Source organism: Salmo salar, chromosome ssa21 (genome assembly GCF_905237065.1).
Source record: "Salmo salar chromosome ssa21, Ssal_v3.1, whole genome shotgun sequence".
NCBI classification, from domain to species: domain Eukaryota; kingdom Metazoa; phylum Chordata; class Actinopteri; order Salmoniformes; family Salmonidae; genus Salmo; species Salmo salar.
The window spans coordinates 14,978,491-15,004,953 of NC_059462.1; the positions used below are offsets into that span (position 1 = coordinate 14,978,491).

Consider the following 26,463-nt stretch of genomic DNA (forward strand, 5'->3'; position numbering starts at 1 on the left):
AAAGTTATTATGAGAACTTTGTAGCCTATTTTTTGTTCATGTTGAGGTAGACTCCGTTTAACGTTAACTTCTTACTTCATTCTTCTAGCTGGCTAAGTAGGTTAGCCAGAGACCTTCAACGTTATTGCAATATAAGTCTCTGCCAGCAGCCACCTTTCCATGACATAAATATTTTATCTATAATAAAGCGACTATTTACCATTTGTGCACTCATTCTCCGAGAGGAGGTTTTTGGTTGTTTGAGGGATGTCTGTAGACGCGGCAGGAATCGCAGGGTGGTTTTAACAATTCCTTTTGTCCGGCATCTCGCAAACACTGCCAGCAGCGTCTCTATTTGCCTACTTGAGCCGACTTCGAGCTGGGGTAGGCTGGTTCGTTTCACGTATCAGGCCCTCGGTCTGTGCCGCGAGAAGGCGGCGTTGGCCGTTTAAGAGAGAGTGGTGAATGTGCTGGTAAAAGGGCACACCCGGAAGTAAAATCCTGGGGATGCAGGAGAACATAACGAACTGTTGATGATTCCCCTCGTTCGCAAAAAGGCATGTGCGATTAGAATGGTCAGACCAAGAATATAATAAGCGTTCTGAGCTTTGATCAACTCAAGGGGCAATATTTAGATATTGACCCGTAATTTATTTTATTTAATGTGTACAAAATATATATTTTTATTATAATATATATATATATATATATATATATATATATATATATATATATATATATATATATATATATTTTTGTGTGTATATGTAGTTACGACCATGTATATGCTCTCAGTTCTACTAATGCAGTTTGAGTCAGTGAGTTGTGTAAAGTTTGTCTCGGGTGTCTTTTAGAATTGTAATTTTGTCATAACAAACATCAGCGAGATACGGTAGCCTACCAAACTTATAAATTTATGAGAAACACCCTCGATAATAAATGTGCTCCCAACAATCTATTCTGCGGCGTCACAAAGCAAGAAGGATGCTTATGGTTTGTGTGCAATTGATAAAATATAAACTGCGCCCATGTGAGGAATAATTATATCTGCCAAGGCTTCACGACTACTGCTAAACATGTGACCATAGCGTGTCATTTCGTGGTTTTCCGTACTGCACTTTTCAGACCTAACACTGGGAATAGTAAAAATAACACCACCATTCCATATTCCGGGAGTTAGACTATAGGAACATGGACTTTAAGGACCAAGGCGCTCAAATGGAGGCGCTACTGCCAACGGTAAGAAGCTACTCTTTCCCATTGCAGTACACTGATTAGGCGGACGTTATCTTCTTTGTGGGGCCCTCATCTTTAAGATCCAAGTATTTGAGGGTGAAAATAATTTTGATTTTTGACAAGTATCATGTTAAATGTACTACAGTATCATATTCTAGACGATATCAAAATCAGCGATATCGAACTAATTAGATCAACAGGGAAGCCGGTATAATTGTTATATATGCTATGATCAACCACCTGCAGTTTTTTAATTTTTTACTTTTTATTTAACCTTTATTTAACTAGGCAAGTCGGTTAAGAACAAATTCTTATTTACAATGACGGCAGTACCTAGCATAACATATGCCATATTCTTTTCACACATCAGACAGTTTCAACCTATTCATGAATTACTTTTGTATTTTCATGTGAAATGCAATTTCATTTATTTTTGACAGCTTTGAATGATGTTCCATTATGCAGCCATAGGCTTCTCATAAATTTGAAATTATAATATCAGTGAAATTCGATATATTTCTCTTCTCCTCAATAGGCTGTATCGACTCATGTATGGATGCTCGTTCCTGCCACGCAAAAAACGAATCTGACTACAAATTATGACATAGTAATTAATCATTATGAGAGTAAGACATTATTGTGAAATAGTAAGTCATAATTATGAGATAGTAAGTCATTGTTATGAGATTTTTAAGTCGTTATTATGAGAGAGTTAGTCATAATTATGAGATATGTCATTATAATGATATAGTCAGTAATAATTATGAGATAATAAGTTGTTATTATGAGAGTGTAAGTCGTAATTATGAGATAGTAAGTTGTTATTGTGAGAGAGTTAGTCATAATTATGAGATATGTCATTATAATGACATAGTCAGTAATAATTATGAGATAGTAAGTTGTTATTATGAGATTGTAAGTCATAATTATGAGATAGTAAGTTGTTATTATGAGATTGTAAGTCATAATTATGAGATAGTATGTCAGTATTAGGAGATAACTAGTCATTATTTTGAGATATGTAAGCCATAATATTATAGTAAGTTGTAAGTGTGTAGAGAGAGAGAGAGAGAGAGAGAGAGAGAGAGAGAGAGAGAGAGAGATTTTATATTAAGGGGTTGGAGAGTTTTGTTGATGTGTGTTGGTGCCTGTTTGAAAATCAGGGACTGGTACATCCATTTTTGGACTTTACATTATTATTGAAGAATATAACTTATAAATGCCTCATGAGCAACAGTCTTACCCCATCAGAACCCAAAATATAAGCTTGTTTAACTCCATTGTTTGTAAACAATGTAATTATAAACAAACACTGTATAGCTTCAAAACATGGTTAAAACTTTCATTTTGATCTCATACAGGGCATTCGAAAAGTATTCAGACTATTCAGACCCCTTGACTTTTTCCACATTTTGTTATGTTACAGCCTTATTCTAGAATGGATGAAAAAAAATCCTCATCAATCTACACACAATACCCCACAATGACAAAGCAAAAACAGGTTTTTAAAGATTTTAGTAAATGTATTCAAAATAAAACCTGAAATATCACATTTCTATAAGTATTCAGACCCTTTAATCAGTACTTTGTTGAAGCACCTTTGGCAGCGATTACAACCTCGAATTCTCTTGGGTATGACATTACAAGCTTGCCACGCCTGTATTTGGGGAGTTTCTCCCATTCGTTTCTGCAGATCCTCTCAAGCTCTGTCAGGTTGGATGGGGAGCATCACTGCACAGCTATTTTCAGGTCTCTCCAGAGATGTTAGATCGGGTTCAAGCACAGGCTCTGGCTGTGCCACTCATGGACATTCAGAGACTTGTCCCGAAGCCACTCCTGCGTTGTCTTGGCTGTGTGCTTAGGGTCGTTGTCCTGTTGGAAGATGAACCTTCGCCCCAGTCTGAGGTCCTGAGCGCTCTGGAGCAGGTTTTCATCAAGGATCTCTCTGTACTTTGCTCTGTTCATCTTTCCCTCGATCCTGACTAGTCTCCCAGTCCCTGCCGCTGAAAAACATCCCCATAGCATGATGCTGCCACCACCATTCTTCACCGTAGGGATGGTATTGGGCAGGTGAGAGCGGTACCTCGTTTCCTCCAGACATGACACTTGGCATTCAGGCCAAAGATTTCAGTTTTAGTTTCATCGGACCAGAGAATCTTGTTTCTCATGGTCTGAGAGTCCTTTATGTGCTTGTTGGCAAATTCCAAGCGGGCTGTCATGTGCATTTTACTGAGGAGTGTCTTCTGTCTTGCCACTCTACCATAAAGGCCTGATTGGTGGAGTGCTGCAGTTATGGTTGACCTTCTGGAAGGTTCTCCCATCTGGAGCTCTGTCAGAGTGACCATTGGCGGCCAGCTCTAGGAAGAGTCTTGGTGGTTCCAAACTTCTTCCATTTAAGAATGATGGAGGCCACTGTGTTCTTGGGGACCTTCAATTTTTTGGTACCCTTCCCCAGATCTGTGCCTCTACACAATCCTGTTTCGGAGCTCTACAGACAATTCCTTTGACCTCATGGCTTGGTTTTTGCTTGGACATGCACTGTCAACTGTGGGACCTTATATAGACAGGTATATTCCTTGCCTAATCATGTCCAATCAATAAAACTTACCACAGGTGGTCTCCAATCAAGTTTAGAAACATCCCAGGGATGATCAATGGACACAGGATGCACCTGAGCTCAATTACGAGCCTAATAGCAAATGGTCTGAATACTTATGTAGATAAGGTGTTTCTGTTTTCGCTTTGTCATTATGGGGCATTGTGTGTAGATTGATGAGAAAACATTTGTATTTAATCCATTTTTGAATAAGACTGTAATGTAATAAAATGTGGAAAAAGAGAAGGGGTCTGAATACTTTCCGAATGTACTGTATAGGGGAGTCCGTTCGTCTATGTATTTGAGAGTGGTGACATTTATCCTGTCCCATTCCTCAGCTGTTTACCAAATAAAGTTATGATTTATCATCTCATCATTTACTTACTATCTCATAGATTTTATTGGGGGGCGGGAACGAGCTTCCATACTCATGTCATCTAGAATATAATATAATATATTATATATTATATATTATTTTCTTCTAAGAGGAAATTCCTTGCACAAGGACAAATTATACCACCAGGTTCTAAAATATTAATATAAACATATTGCTAATGAATACATTTGTGAATCTGTAGAAAAAAGCTGACTTTCAACAACAGGCTACCATTTTCAGTGAAGAGTGTAGCTTAGCATTGCAGGCCTGTACACATAATTGTAATTGCTTCTCCTATGCCAGAAGCCATTTAAATTTACATTTGGTAAATCCAGTGGTGACCCCATGCGCTGAGATTATACAGTATATGAACCCAGGGAAATAGATTGTACAGTATGTTTACACTGACATTCACTGAATCACAGACTCATGAGTGCAATCTATAAACTCATAACCCTGATGCTAGGGGATAGTCTCAGGGTGCCTGCCAAGTGCCCTGCTAAAGATCAGAGAGAGCCTTCTTAATATAAATGAGATAAGTGATCAGACAAGTTGTATGCGTTCCAATGGCAGCCTATTCCCTTCAGTACACTACTTTTGACCGGGACTCATAGGGCTCCCGTCAAAAGTAGTGCACTACGGGTTAGGCTGCCATTTGTAACGAAGATGTTGTCCCACCTATAGAGACAACCCATTGGGCAAACCATGTCATTTCGACGTGGAAATGTGGGTAATATTTGGTTGAGACGTTGATCAATGAGATGTCAACCTTAATTCACCCACTCAAAAAGACAGACAGAAGTTTTTTGAATTCCCAATGTGTTATCACTATGCTTTCAACCATATGAAAGCTCAACCAAATTCCAATGGAAAAACAATGTCAGATTTTTGGTTTAGTTGTCATCTCAATGTGTTATCACTGCGCTTTCAACCATTTATATAGCAACAAAGTCCAAATGGGAATACAATGTCAGATATTTTGTATTTAATTTGTTATCACTGTACTTATCTAATAGCACAACTAAATTACCTGGATTGCAGTTGAGATTACATTAAAAGGACATGGTGCAAGTGATCAATGCTGTACAAGATTCTGTGCAGATTATTATAGCAATTGTGAATATCTCCTCAGACCTGCAACATGTGCATCGAATCAAATCAAATCAAATTGTATTTGTCACATATTCATGTTTACACATGTTTAGCAGATGGTTGTGTTTCTAGCTCCAACAGTGCAGTAATATCTAAAAATTCACAACAATACACACAATACACACAACCTAAAAGTAAAATAATGGAATTAAGGTATATATAAGTGGCATAGACTAAAATGCAATAGAATTGAATACAGTATATACATATGAGATGAGTGAAGAAAAAACATGTAAACATTATTAGAGTAACTAGTGTTCCATTATTAAAGTGGCCAGTGATTTCAAGTCTATGTATATAGGGCAGCAGCCTCCAAGGTACAGGGTTACGTAACTGGGTGGAAGCCGCCTAGTGATGGATATTTAACAGTCTGATGGCCTTGAGATAGAAGCTGTTTTTCAGCCTCTCGGTCCCAGCTTTGATGCACCTGTACTGACCTCGCCTTCTGGATGATCGCTGGGTGAACAGGCAGTGGCTCGGGTGGTTGATGTCCTTGATGATCCTTTTGGCCTTCCTGTGACATCGGGTGCTGTAGCTGTCCTGGAGGGCAGGCAGTTTGTCCCTGGTGATGCGTTGGGAAGACCGCACCACCCTCTAGAGAGCTCCACGGTTGCGGGCGGTGCAGGTGCAGTACCAGGCGGTGATACAGCCTGACAGGATGCTCTCAATTGAGCATCTGTAAAAGTTTGTGAGGGTTTTAGGTGCCAAGCCAATTTTCTTCAGCCTCCTGAGGTTGAAGAGGCGCTGTTACGCCTTCTTCTCCACACTGTCTGTGTGGGTGGACCATTTCAGATCGTCAGTGATGTGTACGCCAAGGAACTTGAAGCTTTCCACCTTCTCCACTGCGGTCCCATCCATGTGGATAGGAGCGTGCTTCCTCTGCTGTTTCCTGAAGTCCAAGATCAGCTCCTTTGTTTTGTCAACATGCTATCTTGAATATACACACTTTCTATGATTACACAAGAAAACATTTATAGTTACTGTAGGCTAACCTCAAAATGTGGCCATGGACGTGTTATTTATTTTAAGGTTGAATACATACGGTTACATTAGTTTGTAAGATAGGCTATTTACTGTATTTCAAAAATAATATTGAATTGTGTTTGGATGACAGCTTAACAAAATATAAACATTTAAAGGATATCTAATGCATTTGATCTAATGGATATCTAATGTATTTGATCTGCGCATGTGCTAGCACCAGCCGAGCGAGCCTCCCTCTTTAGCGCAACTGAAGTGAGTTCGGAACAACTGAATCTATGTGTCTTAGAAGTAGTTTTCACATACTGAACTCAGAATCAAATATGTTTCCCATAAATAGTGGTGTAGTAGAGAGTTTATTCTGATTAGCGATTTTCTGCATTTATCGGATTGCCATCAGGTAGCCTGATTTCAGATGTGTCCGTGTAAACAGGATTATTAGGGACATCGTTCTTCTTGCAAAGCATGTAAGCATTTTAATCTAAATATTGCATTAATCTGACTATCCACAATAATCTCCTTATTGTGTGCCTGTAACCGTACTCAGTGACAAATATAAAAGCTAAGCAGGGCTTGGTTGAAACCTTTGGTGGGAGAACAAATGAATAGCAGTAGATAGAGCAACTCACCATAGGAGGTGCTGCCCAGCCTATATATATTTTTTCTGATAGTGGATATAAGGTTGAAAATCTGACTTAGTTTAAAAGGTACAAATTCAACATATTTTATACCGGGTTTGTCTATGTTGAAAAGGGGTTACAATGATGACATAATCCCGTGGGTGAAATTCCACCCTCAAAACAAAGGTTTTTGTTGATGATGTTTTTCAAACAGGTTTTAATTTTTTTTGGGGGGCTTTTTGATGACAATATATTTTCCATGTAGATTCCACGTCACAATACGTCGAAAAATGACATTGAAACAACGTTGGTTCAACCAGTTTGTTTCCATTGGTTATAGACAGTCATCCATCCCTTCAAGTACACTTTAGGCCAAGGGTATCTGTAACCAGGAATAAAACTATATTCGACATTTGCCTGTGGACAAAGTTAACGTATCTTGCACTTCACATAACTGTTAAAGTATTTTGGTTGGCTGCATTGGTGGGTGATGGAATGCCCATTTATAGCTTTTTCGGGGCCCTAAGTGAGATTTGGTTGGGGATCCCTGCCACCTCACGGTGGCAAAAGATTTTAGAGGAGTGGAGAGAAACTTTTACAGCTTTAAATATAAAGTCCTGCAATTCCACATATTTTGGCCTTCAGAAAACCACCCGAGCCACAGCCTGCTCACACCTTTAACATCCAGAAGGCGAGGTCAGTACAGGTGCATCAAAGCGGGGACAGAGAGACTGAAAAACAGCTTCTATCTTATGGCCATCAGACTGTTAAACAGCCATCACTAACCCGGTTACCCAACCCTGCACCTTAGAGGCTGCTGACCTATATACATGGGCTTGGAATCACTGGCCACCTTTAATAATGGAACACTAGTCACTTTAATAATGTTTAAATAATGTTTACATACTGCTTTACACCTCATATGTATATACTGTATTCTATTCTGCTGTATTTTAGTCAATGCCACTCCGACATTGCTCGATCTAATATTTATATATTTCTTAATTCCGTTCTTTTACCTTTTAGATTTGTTTGTATTGTTGTGAATCCTTTTTAGATACTACTGCACTGTTGGAGCTAGGAACACAAGCATCGCCACACCTGCAATAACATCTTCTAAATATGTGTATGTCACCAATACAATTTGATTTTAATTTGATTTGAAATGTTGCAGTTTTAAAGCAGATTTTCTGCAATTCTACGCTTTTTTTCCATGGGACAGAGACAACTTTGCAGTTTTAAAGCAGATTTCCTGCAGTTCTACACATTTTGCTATGACTTATGCCATGTTCCTATGATATCTGAGTGAGAGTGACTAACAAAATCCATTGGGGCCCTCTAGAGGTCAGGGCCCCAATTCGGCCATGATTACTACAAGGTTTAGATAGCTGGCTAGACCAACTTACCTAGCAATCTATTAAATATTAGCTGACATGGGTTAATTAAATTACTTTCAGTGACTGACATAACGAAAGGAAAGCTGCTCATGCACTACCAAATTTTGAAATTGCACGTTGTGTAGCCTATTCTACTATCCAAACTAACAGTAAGTTTAGACCCCGACTGACTTCCTAGTGGTCGCAGGGCCTTAAGCTGCTTATGTCGCTTATGCCTCGAAACGGCACTGGATGATGGGCTTCCTAAGAGCATATCCAGCAACTGCACAGGCCGCTGATGTCAACCTCAGTTTAGCATGTCTCTGAGTGCTTGTGGAAGGAAGGATGCAATTAACATTTTTCAAACTAGTCCAGATGAAATTAAAAATACAATTTTTATGTACTTCCAGCATCTCTGCTGCTCTAATCACTTCCGAAGAGATTTGTTTTCATTATCCATTTGCTGTTGACAGTAAAGCAGCTTTTTATATAACCCCCAAAATACAATCCTCTTCATAGACTGCATTGACTGGTGTGATGGCTGACAGGAGGATGACTGATGGATAAGGCTGTTCCTGTGCTTAATGCTGTTACGTACCAATTTCACAGTCATTTAGGTGTGGGGAAATAAAATCATGTATAACTTTCTCCAGATCAGTGACTGAAATAAAAGACTTGACTTTAGCTATATTTTTTAGATGATAAAAGCAGGACTGGACAACCTTAACATGCAGATGGAGGTTTAGGTCAGGGTCCAACATTTGAATGCTCTTTTGGTTGTTTTGAGCCATGTGGAATGACGAGTACAGTAATCTCTGCTGTGCACAAAATGTTGATGTGCCCATTATCCAATCAGACCTCACACTTCATCAGCAATTTGATTTAGATCAGATTTACTTCCTTGTCTGTTGTTTACAGAAATGTAATTTACGTACAGAAAATGCCCTGTGTTAAAAATCCACAACAAAAAGATGAGATATAAAGATTTGAAAGATACATACAAAGAATTCATGAAGATGACAACTTATTTTATGTGACATCCCACTAGGCACAGATGTCAGTTCAATGTCTAGTTTTGATTTACATTTGGTTGAGTTGTCAACTAATGTGAATTCAACGTGAAATCAACACAACCTTTCACCACGCCATTGGATTTAGGTTAAAAGTCGGGTGAAAAACATTCCCTTACGGTAATGACTTTTTGAAAATCCAATCAGTTTTCCACATTGATTCAACGTCATCACATTGAATTTTCTTGTTGAAATGTCATGGAAACAACGTTGATTTAACCAGTTTTTGCCCAGTGGGATATGTCTTCATACATTTCCTGTAATTAGACCATCCTCCTTTCAACAGCGATAGTATAAATATGCATGTATTGCCCACATGGCATTGCTGTATTCACTGCATTCATATATCAGACTCATATTCAGAGGCATCATCATCATAAATATTGGATATACTTTCATTATATTCTAGTCCAGTAGTTGCTGAAAGCTATATAGTATACAGTACCTTCGGAAAGTATTCATACCATTTGACATTTTCCACATTTTGTTACGTTACAGCCTTATTCTAAAATGGATTAAATCGTTTAACTTATTTTTTTGCAAATGTATTAAAAATCAAAAACACAAATATTTTATTTACATAAGTATTCAGAGACTTTGCTATGAAACTCGAAATTCAGCTCAGGTGCATCCTGTTTCCATTGATCATCCTTAAGATGTTTCTACAACCTGATTGGATTCCACCTGTTGGAAATTCAATTGATTGGACATTATTTGGAAAGGCACAAACCTGTCTATACAAGGTCCCACTGTTGACAGAGCATGTCAGAGAAAAAACCAAGCCATGAGGTCAAAGGAATTGTCCGTAGAGCTCCGAGACAGGATTGTGTCGAGGCACAGTTCTGAGGAAGGGTACCAAAAAATGTCTGCAGCATTGAAGGTCCCCAAGAACACAGTGGCCTCCATCATTCTTAAATGGAAGAAGTCTGGAACCACCAAGACTCTTCCTAGAACTGGCCACCCAGCCAAACTGAGCAATCGGGGGAGAAGGACCTTGGTCAGGGAGGTGACCAAGAACCTAATGGTCACTCTGAAAACTCTAGAATTCCTCTGTGGAGATGGGAGAAACTTCCAGAAAGACAACCATCTCTGCAGCACTCCACCAATCAGGCCTTTATGGTAGAGTGGCCAGACAGAAGCCACTCATCAGTAAAAGGCACATGACAGCCTGCTTGGAGTTTGCCAAAAGGCACATAAAGCCTCTCAGACCATTACAAACAACATTCTCTTGTCTGATGAAACCAAGATTGAACTCTTTGGCCTGAATGCCAAGCATCACGTCTGGAGGAAACCTGGCACCATCCCTACGGTGAAGCAGGGTGGTGGCAGCATCATGCTGTGGGGATGTTTTTCAGCAGCAGGGACTCTTAGACTAGTCAGGATCAAGGCAAAGATGAATGGAGCAAAGTACAGAGAGATCCTTGATGAAAACCTGCTCCAGAGCACTCTGGACCTCAGACTGGGGCGAAGAGTCACCTTCCAACAGGAAAATGACCCTAAGCACACAGCCAAGACAACGCAGGAGTAGCTTTTAAGGGACAAGTCTCTGAATGTCCTTGAGTGGCCCAGCCAGAGCCCGGACTTAAACCCAATCCAACATCTCTGGAGAGACCTGAAAATAGCTTTGCAGCAACGCTCCCCATCCAATCTGAGGGAGCTTGAGAGGATCTGCAGTGAAGAATGGGAGAAACTCCCCAAATCCAGGTGTGCCAAGCTTGTAGCGTCATACCGAAGAAGAGTCGATGCTGTAATTTCTGCTAAAGGTGCTTCAACAAAGTACTGAGTAAAGCGTCTGAATACTTATGTATGTAAATGTATTATTTCAGTTTTTTTCTTTTCAATAAATAGAAAAAATGTCTATTAACCTGCTTTTGCTTTGTCATTAAGGGGTATTATGGTAGCTCCTCTCCCATTCCCCAGGGACTCTCATTTGTTGACTTCTGTAACCGTAAAAGCCTTGGTTTCATGCATGTTAACATTAGAAGCCTCCTACCTAAGTTTGTTTTATTCACTGCTTTAGCACACTCTGCCAACCTGGATGTCCTAGCCGTGTCTGAGTTCTGGCTTAGGAAGGCCACCAAAAATCCTGAAATATCCGTCCCTAACTATAGCATTTTCTGACAAGATTGAACTGCCAAAGGGGGTGGAGTTGCAATCTACTGAGACATGCTTAACACCCCGGCCATCCTTCAATCTAAGCTAGATGCCCTCAATCTCACACAAATTATCAAGGAACCTACCAGGTACAACCCTAAATCCATAACCATGGGCACCCTCTTAGATATCATTCTGACCAACTTGCCCTCTAAATACACCTCTGCTGTCTTCAACCTGGATTTCAGCGATCATTGCCTCATTGCCTGCATGCGTAATGTCCCCGGTCAAACGACCACCCCTCATCACTGTCAAACGCTCCCTAAAACACTGCAGCGAGCAGGCCTTTCTAATCGACCTGGCCCGGGTATCCGGGAAGGATATTGACCTCATCCCGTCAGTAGAGGATGCCTGGTTGCTCTTTAAAAGTGCTTTCCTCTCCATCTTAAATAAGCATGCCCCATTCAAAAAATATAGAACTAAGAACAGATATGACCCTTGGTTCACCCCAGACTTGACTGCCCTTGACCAGCACAAAAACATCCTATGGCGTTCTGCATTAGCATCGAATAGCCCCCGCGATATGCAACTTTTCAGGAAAGTCAGGAACCAATATACTCAGCCAGTTAGGAAAGCTAAGGCTAGCTTTTTCAAACATACATTTGCATCCTGTAGCACTAATTCTAAAACGTTTTGGGACACTAAAGTCCATGGAGAATAAGAGCACCTCCTCCCAGCTGCCCACTGCACTGAGGCTAGGAAACTGTCACCACCGATAAATCTACGATAATCGAGAATTTCAAGAAGCATTTTTCTACGGCTGGCCATGCTTTCCAACTGGCTACCCTTACCCCGTTCAACAGCTTTGCACCCCCTTCAGCAACTTGCCCAAACCTCCACCATCTCTCCTTCACCCAAATCCAGATAGCTGATGTTCTGAAAGTGCTGCAAAATCTGGACCCCTACAAATCAACTGGTCTAGACAATCTGGACCCTCTCTTTCTAAAAATATCTGCCAAAATTGTTGCAACCCTAGCCTGTTCAACCTCTCTTTTGTATCGTCTGAGATCCCTAAAGATTGGAAAGCTGCCACGGTCATCCCCCTCTTCAAAGGGGGAGACACTCTAGACCCAAACTGTTATAGACCTATATCCATCCTGCCCTGCCTTTCTAAAATCTTCGAAAGTCAAGTTAACAAACAGATCACCGACCATTTCAAATCCCACCGTACCTTCTCCGCTATGCAATCTGGTTTCCGAGCTGGTCATGGGTGCACCTCAGCCACGCTCAAGGTCCTAAACCATATCATAACCACCATTGATAAAAGACAGTACTGTGCAGCCATCTTCATCGACCTGGCCAAGGCTTTCGACTCTGTCAATCACCGCACTCTTATCATCAGACTCAATAGCCTTTGCATCTCAAATGTCTGCCTCGCCTGGTTCACCAACTACTTCTCAGATAGAGTTCAGTGTGTCAAATCGGAGGGCCTGTTGTCCGGACCTCTGGCAGTCTCTATGGGGGTGCCACAGGGTTCAATTCTCGGGCCAACTCTTTTCTCTGTATATATCAATGATGTCACTCTTGCTGCTGGTGATTCTCTGATCCACCTCTACGCAGATGACACCATTCTGTATACATCTGGCCCTTCTTTGGACACTGTGCTAACAAACCTCCAAACGAGCTTCAATGCCATACAACACTCCTTCCGAGGCTTCCAACTGCTTTTAAATGCAAGTAAAACTAAGTGCATGCTCTTCAACCGATTGCTGCCCGCACTGTAAGACTGTAAACTCTCCTTCCAGACTCACATTAAGCATCTCCAATTCAAAATTAAATCTAGAATCGGCTTTCTATTTCGCAACAAAGCCTCCTTCACTCATGCTGCCAAACATACCCTCGTAAAACTGACTATCCTACCGATCCTTGACTTCGGCGATGTCATTTACAAAATAGCCTCCAACACTCTATTCAATAAATTGGATGTAGTCTATCACAGTGCCATCTGTTTTGTTACTAAAGCCCCATATACTACCCACCACTGCGACCTGTACGCTCTCGTTGGCTGGCCCTCACTACATATTCGTAACCCACTGGCTCCAGGTCATCTATAAGTCTATGCTAGGTAATGCCCCGCCTTATCTCAGCTCACTGGTCACCATAGCAACACCCACCCGTAGTACCCGCTCCAGCAGGTATATTTCACTGGTCATCCCCAAAACCAACACCTCCTTTGGCCGCCTTTCCTTCCAGTTCTCTGCTGCCAATGACTGGAACGAATTGAAAAAAATCACTGAAGCTGGAGTCTTATATCTCCCTCTCTAACTTTAAGCATCAGCTGTCAGAGCAGCTTACCGATCACTGTACCTGTACATAGCCAATCTGTAAATCGCACACCCAACTACCTCACCCCATATTGTTATTTATCCTCTTGCTCTTTTGCACCCCAGTATCTCTACTTGCACATCATCATCTGCACATCCATCACCCCAGTGTTAATGCTAAATTGTAATTATTTCACGTCTATGGCCTATTTATTGCCTACCTCCCTACTCTTCTACGTTTGCACACACTGTACATAGATTTTTCTATTGTGTTATTGACTGTACATTTGTTTCTGTGTATCTCTGTGTTGTTTTTATCGCACTGCTTTGCTTTATCTTGGCCAGGTCGCAGTTGTAAATGAGAACTTGTTCTCAATTGGCCTACCTGGTTAAATAAAGGTACATTTAAATATAAATAAAATAAAATAAACATATTGTATGTAGATTGATGAGGGGAAAAAACAATTTAATTAATTTTAGAATAAGGCTGTAACAAAATGGTGAAAAAGTCAAAGGGTCTGAATACTTTCCTAAGGCACTGTATATGTTAGCTTCCCCCTGGGAAGTATTTGGCCTAAAATCCATAACTGTCATCTCAACCGGGTTGAGAAGTACTGGTGGCTCAAACAGATGTGATTGATGCACCATATGGCATAGAACAGTATCATGCCAGTAATGTGCCCCACTAGATGTGCCCCACTCACTCAGCCTGCGTCCCAAATGGCACCCAATTCCCTTTATACTACCTTTGACCAGGGCTTTGATCAAAAGTAGTGTATTATGTAGAGATTATAGAATAGGGTGCATTTTGGACACAGTTTCAAGAATACTAATGGTTCTTTACCATTCGGCCATCAGATTTGCCACCAATGCTCCTTATAGGACACATCACTGCACTCTGTACTCTTCTGTAAATTGGTCATCTCTGTATACCCGTCGCAAGACGCACTGGTTGATGCTTATTTATAAAACCCTCTTTCAACACCCGTTCTGCCAGTCACATTCTGTAAAAGGTCCTCAAAGCACACACATCCCTGGGTCGCTTGTCTTTTCAGTTCACTGCAGCTAGCGATTGGAACGAGCTGCAACCAAACACTCAAACTGGACAGTTTTATCTCCATCTCTTCATTCAAAGTCTCAATCATGGACACACTTACTGACAGTTGTGGCTGCTTTGTGTGATGTACTGTATTGTTGTCTCTACCTACTTGCCCTTTGTGCTGTTGTCTGTACCCAGTAATTTTTGTACCCTGTTTTGTGCTGCTACCATGTTGTGCTGCTGCCATGTTGTATTGCTACCATGTTGTTGTCATGTTGTATTGCTACCATGCTGTGTTGTCATGTGTTGCTGCCATGCTATGTTGTTGTCTTAGGTCTCTCTTTATGTAGTGTTGTGTTGTCTCTCTTGTTGTGATGTGTGTTTTGTCCTACATTTTTATTTAATTTATTTGTATTTTTAATCCCAGGCCCTGTCCCCGCAGGCCTTTTGCCTTTTGGTAGGCCGTCATTGTAAATGAGAATTTGTTCTTAACTCACTTGCCTAGTTAAATAAAGTTTAATAAAAAATTTAAAAAAATACTGGTGTGCAGCAGAAGTTCTGCCCTACACAGGTTACCAATTCTGCTTTTGTAGTTGTTATGTTTCATGAACTGCCATGGACTTGCTTTCCTATAAAATGCTTATAATGACAATACTGTTTATTCAGGTGTCAACTCCTGGACACAGAAGTGTGGTAAGTTAGTTCTCAGATGTATTTTTTATGTGCTTGAAAAAGCATTTTATTTCTGTTCACTGATCTCTCTATCAAAGTACATCCTTATGTGTCTCTAAAATAGATTCATAAAATCAATGCTAAACAATTGAATTATCTCAGTGTCAGTGACATTGTTGTGTTTGTTCAAACTGGCATTGATACACAAACGAACATTATTCAATATGTAAATGCTGGCACTGGTAGGCAATGCATCATGTAAAGGTCCAATGCAGCCGTTTTTATCTCAATATCAAATTATTTCTGCGTAACAATGAAGTAGCTTACTATGATTGTTTTCATTTTAAATGGTCAAAAATAAACAAAAATAGCTTCTTAGCAAAGAGCAATTTCTCAAGCAAGAATTTAACTAGGGCTGTCTGGGAGTGGTTTGAGTGGGAGGAGAAAAACTGAACATTTGCTGTTATTGGCAGAGGTTTGGAACACAACTCCCTCCCACCAAAACAGGCAGACATTTCAGGCGGTCTTTTCAAACAGCTCTTACACTAAAAAGTAATTATCATATTATTCCAACCTCATTGTGTAGAAATATAAAACACAGGAAGTCACGTTTTTGATTGCACTGGGCCTTTAAAATAATGAACTTACACTGTATAGAAGGGTTTTAGTTGGCTACATTGGGGTGATAGCTCCCCATCTTTTGTATTGCCTCATGGTTTACCTGAGCTCCAGTCTGCAGAGAGAGAGAGAGAGAACAAGGTCAGGCCAGAGTGGTTAGGCTGACGGGTCAAGGCGGTGCGATGCGGATCTGAGCAGTGCAGCGATGGCAAGCTGCTACAACAGGGGCTTTACTCTGAAAGCCATACAAAAGAGGGAAACACAGTGGCTTAGCACCAGCTATCTCCCTCTTAGAGAAGAGTCTGGACACCAGTGATGTCATTGTTGTAATCTCATGCAGGATTGGTGGATAAATGGTTGCTCAGTTGTTAAAATCAACAGAGGGAGTGAGTGTGCATTTGTAAGGCTGTTCCTGGCATCGTGAGAAGGTAGACTGCTTTGCAGAGTGTGTGCCTGTCAGAGGTACAGGTACTACGGAGCTCAACTCAGCCTCCTGACCTCGGCTCAGCAGCACTCCTAAGTACAAGAGAACACCTTAAGGATATGTTCATGCATTCTGCTGGAGGCTTGGGTCCTAAAAGTCGCTTTTATTCTTTAAAGGTATAGCTGTGCTCTGTTTACTCTGTGATGGTGTGACTATGCTCTGCTCTCTGTTCTGCTCTATGTTTGGGAGGATGTTCTTCGCCAGATGTTCTTCAGGCTATCTAAGGTTAAAGGGTGTGTGTGTGTGTGTGTGATGCTGATGTTTCCTGCTAATGCTAAAAGCCTTTTCGAAATATCTGTACAACTCAGTGTCAAACAGCTTCACTTTATCATGCTTGCAGTATCCTGTTCTTTAATGACATCAGGGCAAAGTTAACACAAGGAAGTATACTATTTGAACGGTGTAAAGTTAATAGCGGAGTGAACACTGTATCGAAGAGTACAGTAAGTACACCTCTCAGAGGTAGGAGAAGATAGCGGAGAGATAGAGGGCAGCCAGGGGGTCGAGGTGGGAGAGATAGCCTGCCCGGCTGATGTCAGCCATTGATCCCTGGGATACAGGAGAGGAGATGAGTGCACCCATATTAATTCTGCACCAGGAAAGGCAAAGCCTGCTTTGCCATTTTGTATTATAGAGCCTGTAGGGATGATATGTTTTTGGATGTCCTTCGTGATTCTTAGAGAGGTGCCAATTTTGTTGTGGGAAAAGTGAATGGAGGTTGAAGGACTGTATTCTTTGTATTATGTACTTTGTGTTCTATGCAAAGCTGAGCTCATCTGAGCAATATACATTGATCTTGGGTCAGTTTAGCATCCCACCCCCCACTAATGGTTAAGCGATTGGGGGAAGGGAAGCTGAACCTAGACCTGTACCTATGGGAAACTGCACCCCGGAGACATCTGAGCACGGTGTTGTTGTCATTATGAGGCTGCTGGTGCTATTGCTGCCGGAGTGAACATTGCCATCTGCACGGATCAGACCCCAAATTATGTCTGCCTCATCCAATTAAATCACTTGGGCTGCCCCCACTAATCCCCCACAGTCCTCTGCTCTTAAATATGCCTTTTGCCTTTGAGTGCAGAGTGCTCATACAATGCGAGTTAGGCCAACACTGATCTCTGGTCATCTTTTTCTTCTCTTGTTATTCATTCCTACAGTATGTCATGCTGCTACTGTATGCGCCATGTCATTCTCATTGGGAGTGTTGGATGTAGTGTTGGATGTGGTGTTGGACGCAGTCAAAATCAAATCAAATGTATTTATAAAGCCCTTCTTACAAACAGCAAGCAATGCAGGTGTAGAAGCACACATGAAGTGTTGGATGTAGTGTTGGATGTCACACCAGGTTAGCCAGAAACCCCACATAGAGAGGTGTAGTAGTTGGGGGAAAATAGGTCACAAGCCATTGCTTCCTAAAACACACTACATTAACACTTTACATGCACAACAATACATGCCTTGGTCTGCTATATTGTACAGACACCATAGAATGTTATACAAGACAAACATAAACCCATCCAGATGCACACAGACAAAACTGAATACAGTAAGAACACATTTTAATGTAAGCTAATGTACTGTGCAGCTGGGACAAAGAGGACTAAGTAAGTAAATGTTCTGTTAGTATATCGCTAAACAAAATGTGCGGTGTGTACTTTAATCCTGAAGCACTGTACAGACTTTGATCCCTCCTGTGTATTAGCATTCAGATGACCAACCTGGGTCCTGGCCACGGAGCCTGACCCATGTGCCACAGCAGCTGTGGAAGGACAGCAGTGTCCTTCAGAATCCAAATGGGCCCTTATGTCCTAGCGCTGGTCCAGGGCCAGAGCTTCTGTTGGAACTAGGAACACAAGTATTTCGCTACACCCGCAATAACATCTGCTAAATAAGTGTATGCGACCAATAACGTTTTATTTGATTTGATTTTGATTTGATGTCCAAGACAGGTTTCAGGGAAGCATGTGGCAAAGCAAACCAGAAATGCTAGATCTATACAGCACATGTAATCAATGATAACACACTTCACCCATACTTCAATTATACTGTAGATGTCATTTGTATATAAACCTCTATGCTTGTGTCTGTGTTGTGGGAGTGACAGGTCTGATAGCAGAGCGTGCTGCTGCGTCATTGAAGTAGTACACCGTATAGGGAATAGGGTGACATTCGAGACGCGGCCATGGACTTGAGAGATATCATCAATGCTTTTGAAAACTTGATCTTTGACCTCTGAACTTTTTATCTTTTAATGTCTCTGTTTTGATGCTTTCTGAATCCGAGTGCATTTTGCGTGAGAGGCCATAGTCCTGGCTGAAGAATCAGAGCAGTACAAAGTGTTGTCTTCAAAGCTTAATTTAGCTTTTTTTGCCACACATCCAGCAATGTTTTCACGCACTTCGTTTGGTTTATACTTTAGAAGCTTTTAGTAAAAAAAATCGACTTCTTTTGGTTACTAAGTAGATTTCATCTTAGAGAACCCATCCAAACAAAGCTGATTCTATCATTCTTAGTGTACACAGATGTACGACATACTAACTTTGTCAATGTTTCACATTTCTTGTGCTTAGTATGAACATGGTGCACTAACTGTATTTGAAGAATATAGTATAACTTGTTCAATTGGCTTCAGTTCACTCGTAACGGCTAGTAACTACTACCCATGGAAAAATGTTGTGTGATATCCATGTCATGATGCCCTGTCCATGTTGCTACAGTGAAGCAGTGAGACATGGGATCCTGTTTGTTGATTGATTGTGTTCAGGGTGTGCTAATTGTATACATAGCACTATTGACAGGCCAGACCTTCTTATTGATTTACTGCAGCGCTGGTGCTATGATACTGATATACACTGAGTGTACAAAACATTATGAACACCTGCTCTTTCCATGACATAGACTGACCAGGTGAATCCAGGTGAAAGCTACTATTATTGCTTATTGAGGTCACTTGTTAAATCCACTTCAATCAGTGTAGATGAAGGGGAGGACACAGGTTAAAGAAGGATTTTGAAGCCTTGAGGCAATTGAGACATTGTTTGTGTATGAGTGCCTTTCATGGGGTGAATGGGCAAGACAAAATATTGAAGTGCCTTTGAACGAGGTATGGTAACAGGTGCCAGTTAAGAACTGCAACAGTGCTAAGTTTTTCACACACTTTTCACAAAGTTTCCCATGTGCGTCAAGAATGGTCCACCACTCAAAGGACATCCAGCCAACTTGACACAACTGTGGGAAGCATTAGAGTCAACATGGGCCAGCATCCCTGTGGAATGCTTTCGACACCTAACTCATTGTCAGTAATGAGGTTATTACTGCTAGTTCTCCGGAAAACTCCTTGGGCTTCTGTGGTTAGGGAGAAGACAGCTATTTGGGTCACACATTTCCATAGACAGGCTGACATTGTAATGATAGTATTTATGTCAGGAGAAGAGGGATCTGGATCATGTTTTATAGAAATGAAATGTCCCAAATTGTTTAGGACATAAAATGCTTTTCTTTTGAATTAAGTGCTCTCATGTCTGTGAGCCTATGTATGTGTGTGTGTGTGTGTGGTGACTCATATATAGAGCGACTCATATATCGAGCATACGGTACAACAAACTACCGGATCTTTCACATATATCTCCACGCATTCATCAAACCGGAAGGACGTTAGCAACGTTCCGCTTAATGTATGCAGGCCTATCCAATGTTGCAGTATGTTTCTGACAGTCCATACTGATAAACCAATCGAAGAGTAGATCTGTTGAGCAGGATTGACAAAAACATCCAATGGCACTTTGTTGGGGGCAGTATCATTGAAGTGCTGCTCTTAGCTTACTAGAGCCTTCCCACAATTCACTTGCTCTGCCTGCTACTCCATGCCCCTGTGTAGAAAGGCCAAGGTGTTCGATGGAGTATATCTTCATCTGGCCATGCTTCTCTCTCTGCTGTGTGCCGCTCTCTCTCTTATGTCTCCTCAAAGGCTCCCTCACAGGCAGTGTATGTACCTCTTGCAGAAATCACTGAGTGGGCTGGTGACGTGCACGCTTCTGCTCCATCCTGCAGTACCAGCCCCCCCCCCCCATCTCCTGGGAGTTCTGGTCATATGACCTCCGAGCTGCCACCGGCACACATTAGCATTAGCATGCATTAGCATATTAAGCGAATGGAAGGCACTCAATAAGGCATGTTAAAATATAGAGCTGTGAAACTACTGCGAAGGCTCTCAATAAGGCATGTTAAAATACAGAGCTGCGAAACTACTTCGAAGGCTTGAACAGAGTTGTGATGATAATTCAGTGCCCTTGTCCGGCTAGCTGTGTGTCTGGGGAAGCAGCAGGTCGGGAGAGAGCTGGCCAATAGCTGCTAACAGAATAGCAGTGCTAGCAGAAGTACTTGCATTTAGACAGCACACCATGTAGGGTTTGTGTTCAACTGAAGCACGGGTAAGACATCTAGAAGTTGTTTGTAAATTCTTATTGTTTGCAGCAGCAACATAACATTTGGACTTCTAAATATAACAGCCACCCTGAGACCATACATAGCCCAAGTCATAACAATGACAAAGCATAGTGGTGGGATTGTAATCTACATTGATAACACATCACGTCCGGACAATGACTGCTCAGGACAAAGACTGCTCAGTTGGAGACTGTAATTCCTAGGGTTTCGAAGGGGATATCCCTTTAAATTAGATTTGTGAGCATCTTGCTGTGTCGTGACACCCATCTGTCCCTTCTCTCTCTCGCTGTCCCTTCTCTCTCTCTCTCTCTCTCTCTCTCCCTCTCTCGCTCTCACACACTGTTTCTCTCTCTTTCATCATCCTCCCTGCCGTCTTAAATAGGTGGACATGTAAGGTCATCGGATCAGCAGCACTCACCACTAATCCCCCCCACGTCTCCCTCTCACTAATCCCCCCACGTCTCCCTCTCATCAGCACCACATGTCTCCCTCTCATCAGCACCACACGTCTCCCTCTCATCAGCACCACACGTCTCCCTCTCATCAGCACCACACGTCTCCCTCTCATCAGCACCACACGTCTCCCTCTCATCAGCACCACACGTCTCCCTCTCATCAGCACCACACGTCTCCCTCTCATCAGCACCACGTCTCCCTCTCATCAGCACCACACGTCTCCCTCTCATCAGCACCACACGTCTCCCTCTCATCAGCACCACACGTCTCCCTCTCATCAGCACCACACGTCTCCCTCTCATCAGCACCACACATCTGACACGTTCACACTTCATTTAGACACTTCTACCTCCATCTATTGTTTTGGAGAGCAGAGGGTTCCTTTCACAATGGTTGTGTGGTGTAAGGTGGCAAATGTTTTCAAATGTGTTTAGTGACTGCATCACAGTTCATTCGCAATAAGACTGAGTGGTCGTTCATTCTGATGAGGGTTTTTAGCAGAGGCTCTTTTAGTCAGACTGGGGCTTTGCCAAACAGGAAACGCTGTGTGTAAATCGACACTGTCCAGCTGTCTTTCTGTCACCATTTAACGACGTTTTTCTGAGGTCAACTTACTTCTCACAAAGGTCCTATTTCTGTTTTGATGTTATAACCTCGCTCACTTCTATAGCCCCAATGCTTATTGTAGCTAACGTGGCAGTTTTATAATTCCTGATAATATGTAAGTCTGTCAACGTTATTTGTCAGTAATAAACTATACTTTGAGTACTTTTTTGTTGACCCTCGAGTAGATTATTGTTTGAGCTGGAACATTGAAATGCTTAGGCGACCTGGCTACCATGAGCATGCAGCTAAGACAAGCATAACGTGCTATTCTGATGAACCAAAGTGTGATTATAGCTATTGAAAATATTGCCTAGTCCGACCATTACTCTGTTCCAGCTGGCTGACAGGGGTTATTAGATAGGTACTGCCATCTTGTCTATTTCAAATCTTCTCTCATCGATCGAGACAGCTGAGTGTCATCATGACATGCAGCACTTTTGGGGGGTGGACACCCACCTGTCTCAAGTCAATGAGAGATGATTTGAAAGAGACAAGATGGCGTCGTACACATTGTTGGATCACTTCGCGGAGCAAAATATTTATTTCATTGACTAGCGGACATTGGTTGTCTTCCAAGTCGGGAATCGAGGAAGTATCGCCAAGTTAAGGTTGGCGGAAAAATGATCTGCGCTACGTCAAACAGTAGCTAACCTGTAGTGGTTAATGGCGCGTCACATTAGCCCGTTACAGTCTGCTAGCTAAGTGTGATTCAGTGTGATTCAGTGCACCTCGAAGCAACTATGCCAAATGAGACTCCTGGCTGTTATCCAGTCTTTTTTAAAGCAATAATATTCCCTTGGGGAAGATAATGACTACGTGTACATAATGACTATATGGATTCAACATGGCAATTGTTCCAATTATGTAACTTCAATCATTTCAGTTTTTGTCTCTCCTTCACAGAGAAATGATGAAGAGGCTGTGGTGGACAGAGGTGGATACCGGTCCATGCTGAAAACCAATTTTGAGAAGGAGGAACTCGAAGGTACATTGACATTATGTAGTACAATACCTTAAGTTAATTGTGTGGAAGCCTGACAAGAAGGTTAGAAGGCCACCCACAGGGCCACTTGAGAGAAGGCTGTTGTGTTCAAGACTGAGGCTGTCCTAATATGTACACCGTACGCGTGACACTAGAGAGGGTGGTAACGAGAGCTGCTTGAGCTGCAGTGCACTTCAGGAGGACAGGAAAATACTCTGATTGGTCTGTTAGTCATGACTCATGATATCAATAGTGTGTAGATCGCTGAAAATCACCTATCTTTGTATCTGAATTGTTAAAACCTGACGACCAAAGAGAAGACCTGCTCATTTTAGCACATAGTAACACATTGTGAAGTTTGATTTGGTTCTTAAGTTGCTCTAATGCATAGTGGCTGGTGACTCTGTGTTGTGTGTTGTGACTAGGATTCAGCTCACGCCAACAGTGTGTGCTCAGGTCTCTTCCGTGTGAAGTCCATCACAAGCCCCCAGCCCAGAATCACAGTATCTGAACAACATAGTCTGAGTACACACCAGTGGCGGTCAGTGCCGTTTAAGATGGAGGACAAATAAAAAATGTTATGAGCATGGCCTTATTTCTATTACAGCATATTGGAAGGCTGTCATTCATATTCCATTCACCCAGTTCATTGTAACATTGATAGGTTTAGGCTACTATACGATACTCACATATTCCCTATACCTATCATGAGGTTGCTATAACCTAGGCTATTAATGAAAGTTTACAATGTAGGTGCACAGGCCGAGAGAGAAATGTGTGCAATCAAGGTGACAGACAGTGACACATTCAAGCCTTGCACACTCTTGCCTGCATCTAGCTGATCTAGGGTGTAAACATTAGTGCAACAGTTGCAAACTATAGTTTCTATTGGACAAATTCAGGTATGTTTATCCCCGTTTCGTTCTGTTTGCTTCCGTTTAAGATTTTTTTTTCAAAAGAATCGGAGGAATGATTACACCCCTGATCACCTGCAAACACTTTCATAGCACCCATATACAAACAGCACGATCACTTTGCTCGTTGAATAATTCCTTCTCGCATCTACGTACTCTCCTCTCACCTTTTCCCTTCGCTTGTGGACTTCAGTGCACAACACAAAACAGCTGTCTCTGACCAGTCGAGAAAAACATATCATAACTGCTAACCGCTACACACAGCCTACATTGTTGTCACCATACTACCTAACGTCATAGTCAACATAGCTACTAGAACTAAAGCATTAGAAAACCCGCTATAATCATGCAGTACAGTGTACAGCCAGCAAGCAGTTTAGCAGTTACACCGGCGGGCCCCGGTGGCAATAAATTAATAAAACCCAAAGCTTACCTTAACTTGGAAGAGTTCCAGTGTTGGATAGCCATAGCCAACTAGCTAACATAGCATCCCTCTCTGTTTGAGCTGGGTGTTTGTGTAGGCTAAACTAGCTAGCTGCATTTGCTAGCTAAGTAAGTGAAGAAACTACAACGAAATATAGCTATCTCTCTCTCTCTCTATCCCTCTCGCTCTCTCTCTCTTGCTTTTCCTTCATTTTTTAAGAAATGAATTTGTTTAAAACTGTTCAACTATTGTCTTTCTCTCTTTTTAAGTAAACTAATCACAACACTGTATGCACTTCAGTGCTAGCTAGCTGTAGCTTATGCTTTTGGTCCTAGATTCCTTCTCTGATCCTTTGATGGAGAATATGTCAGTTCATGCTGCAAGAGTTCTGATAGGTTGGAGGACATCCTCCAGAAGTTGTCATAATTACTGTGTAAGTCCATGGAAGGGGGTGAGAACCTTGAGCTCCCTAGGTATTGCATGGAAGGGGGTGAGAACCTTGAGCTCCCTAGGTTTTGTATTGAAGTCAATGTACCCAGAAGAGGGGTCAAGCTAGCTGTCCTCTGGCTACACCATGGTGCTACCCTACAGAGGGCTGTTGAGGCTACTGTAAACCTTCATTACAAAATAGTGTGTTTTAATTAATTATTTGGTGACGTGAGTATATTTAGTATAGTTGTAACTTTTTTAATGTTTCACTATTTACATTTTTCTGAAATTCTGAAAAATGGTCCTCCCCTTCCTCCTCTGAGAATCCTCCATTGGCACACACACACACACACACACACACACGCATGAATGCACATGCACATATTTATTTATGCTGAGCTTTCAAGGACGTTACTTCCAATTCATTTCATTTTAATTTCCAGATATGCATTTATCATAGCACAGAAGTTCCCAGTTCTTGTGTAAATAGAGGAAGTGTTTAGCAATGATACGCTAGTGTTTGTGGGATAACTGGAATTGGTTTGAACAGCAGAGGCTGCTAGCTGCCTTCTTAAAGCCCCGGGCCTGAAGGAGCAGTCACAAAGCTGTGTTTCTCCCCGAGGCGAGAGCGGGCGTGGAGCTAGGGCGGATTACCCTTACACTGTCACAGCAGCACATCAATTTAGTCTCACTGATATCAGCAAGGTGACGGTCCACCCCTGCTGCCTATCCCATCTAAACTCTAAACATCTAATCCCATCTGCCTGCTGCACAGATCCCGGTCAACTGCAAATGGTTTAGTTTCTAAATGAGACTAGGGTGAATTACTCATCAATTTCATATTATTTATCTGTACAATACGGTAAAGGATAGATCATTTGCAATATATCGCGCTTGACTCAATATTGCATGTTATTCTATCAGACACAGCCGTATGCTTCAAACTCTCACAGTCTTTTTACTGCAATTCATGTAATAAAAGTATTTTTTTTATTCATCATACCAGATGATGCACTAGGGGGATTTTAAGAGGCCTGTATAGTACTTCTATGGCAGATGTTGACGATAACACATTCCTAGAGATGTATGTTTAGACCTCCACTGATACAAAGTAATGATGTCAGTAGAAGGGTTTATTTTATGGCCGGTATGTAAGCTGGTATTTACTTATAGCTGGTTAGAAAGTAAAGTGTAAACCACAATGTTTGTCTTTGTTGCGGGTATATCTCTGTTGATATTGACCCGTAAATACAAACAGAATGGGCAGCCTTAATCAGACCTCTTTGAATAAAATTATTTCTCTGTCTCTTGTCACGTTTTATAAATGATTTGGAGACAGGCGCAGGAATACGTAATAGGGGGGTTTTAATACTCCACTCAAAAATTCAACATGCCGTGAAAGGCACGGGGACGAAGCCCAAAATAAACACCGGGATATAACCCAAAAACCTACACGGGACGAGACCCATAATAGCAAGTGCACAATACACGCAGCACAAAAGCCAAAATAACTAAGCACAGGTACTCACAGACCAATGGACATGGGAACAATAACCGACAAGACAATGGTGAACAGCGGGCACATATAT

The 26,463-nt window shown here is 41.6% G+C and overlaps 1 protein-coding gene across 5 annotated transcripts in view; it reads left to right on the top strand.

Annotated features, from left to right (window-relative positions):
• The first annotated feature begins 924 nt into the window (after positions 1–924).
• LOC106581805 (sodium-driven chloride bicarbonate exchanger-like) overlaps positions 925–26,463 on the top strand; it is a 51,774-nt gene continuing 26,235 nt past the window's right edge. For 3 of the 5 annotated variants that reach the window (XR_001323174.2, XM_045704465.1, XM_014164138.2), the window contains exons 1-3: positions 925–1,218; positions 15,510–15,536; positions 23,029–23,110. Coding sequence is in view for 4 of the 5 variants with exons in the window: in XM_045704465.1 (XP_045560421.1) it covers positions 1,171–1,218; positions 15,510–15,536; positions 23,029–23,110 (157 nt within the window). In the remaining variant the exon portion in view is untranslated. Of the gene's footprint in view, positions 1,219–15,509; positions 15,537–16,532; positions 16,734–23,028; positions 23,111–26,463 lie in introns of those variants that run through there. The other 2 variants (XM_045704467.1, XM_045704466.1) reach the window with 2 other exon arrangements.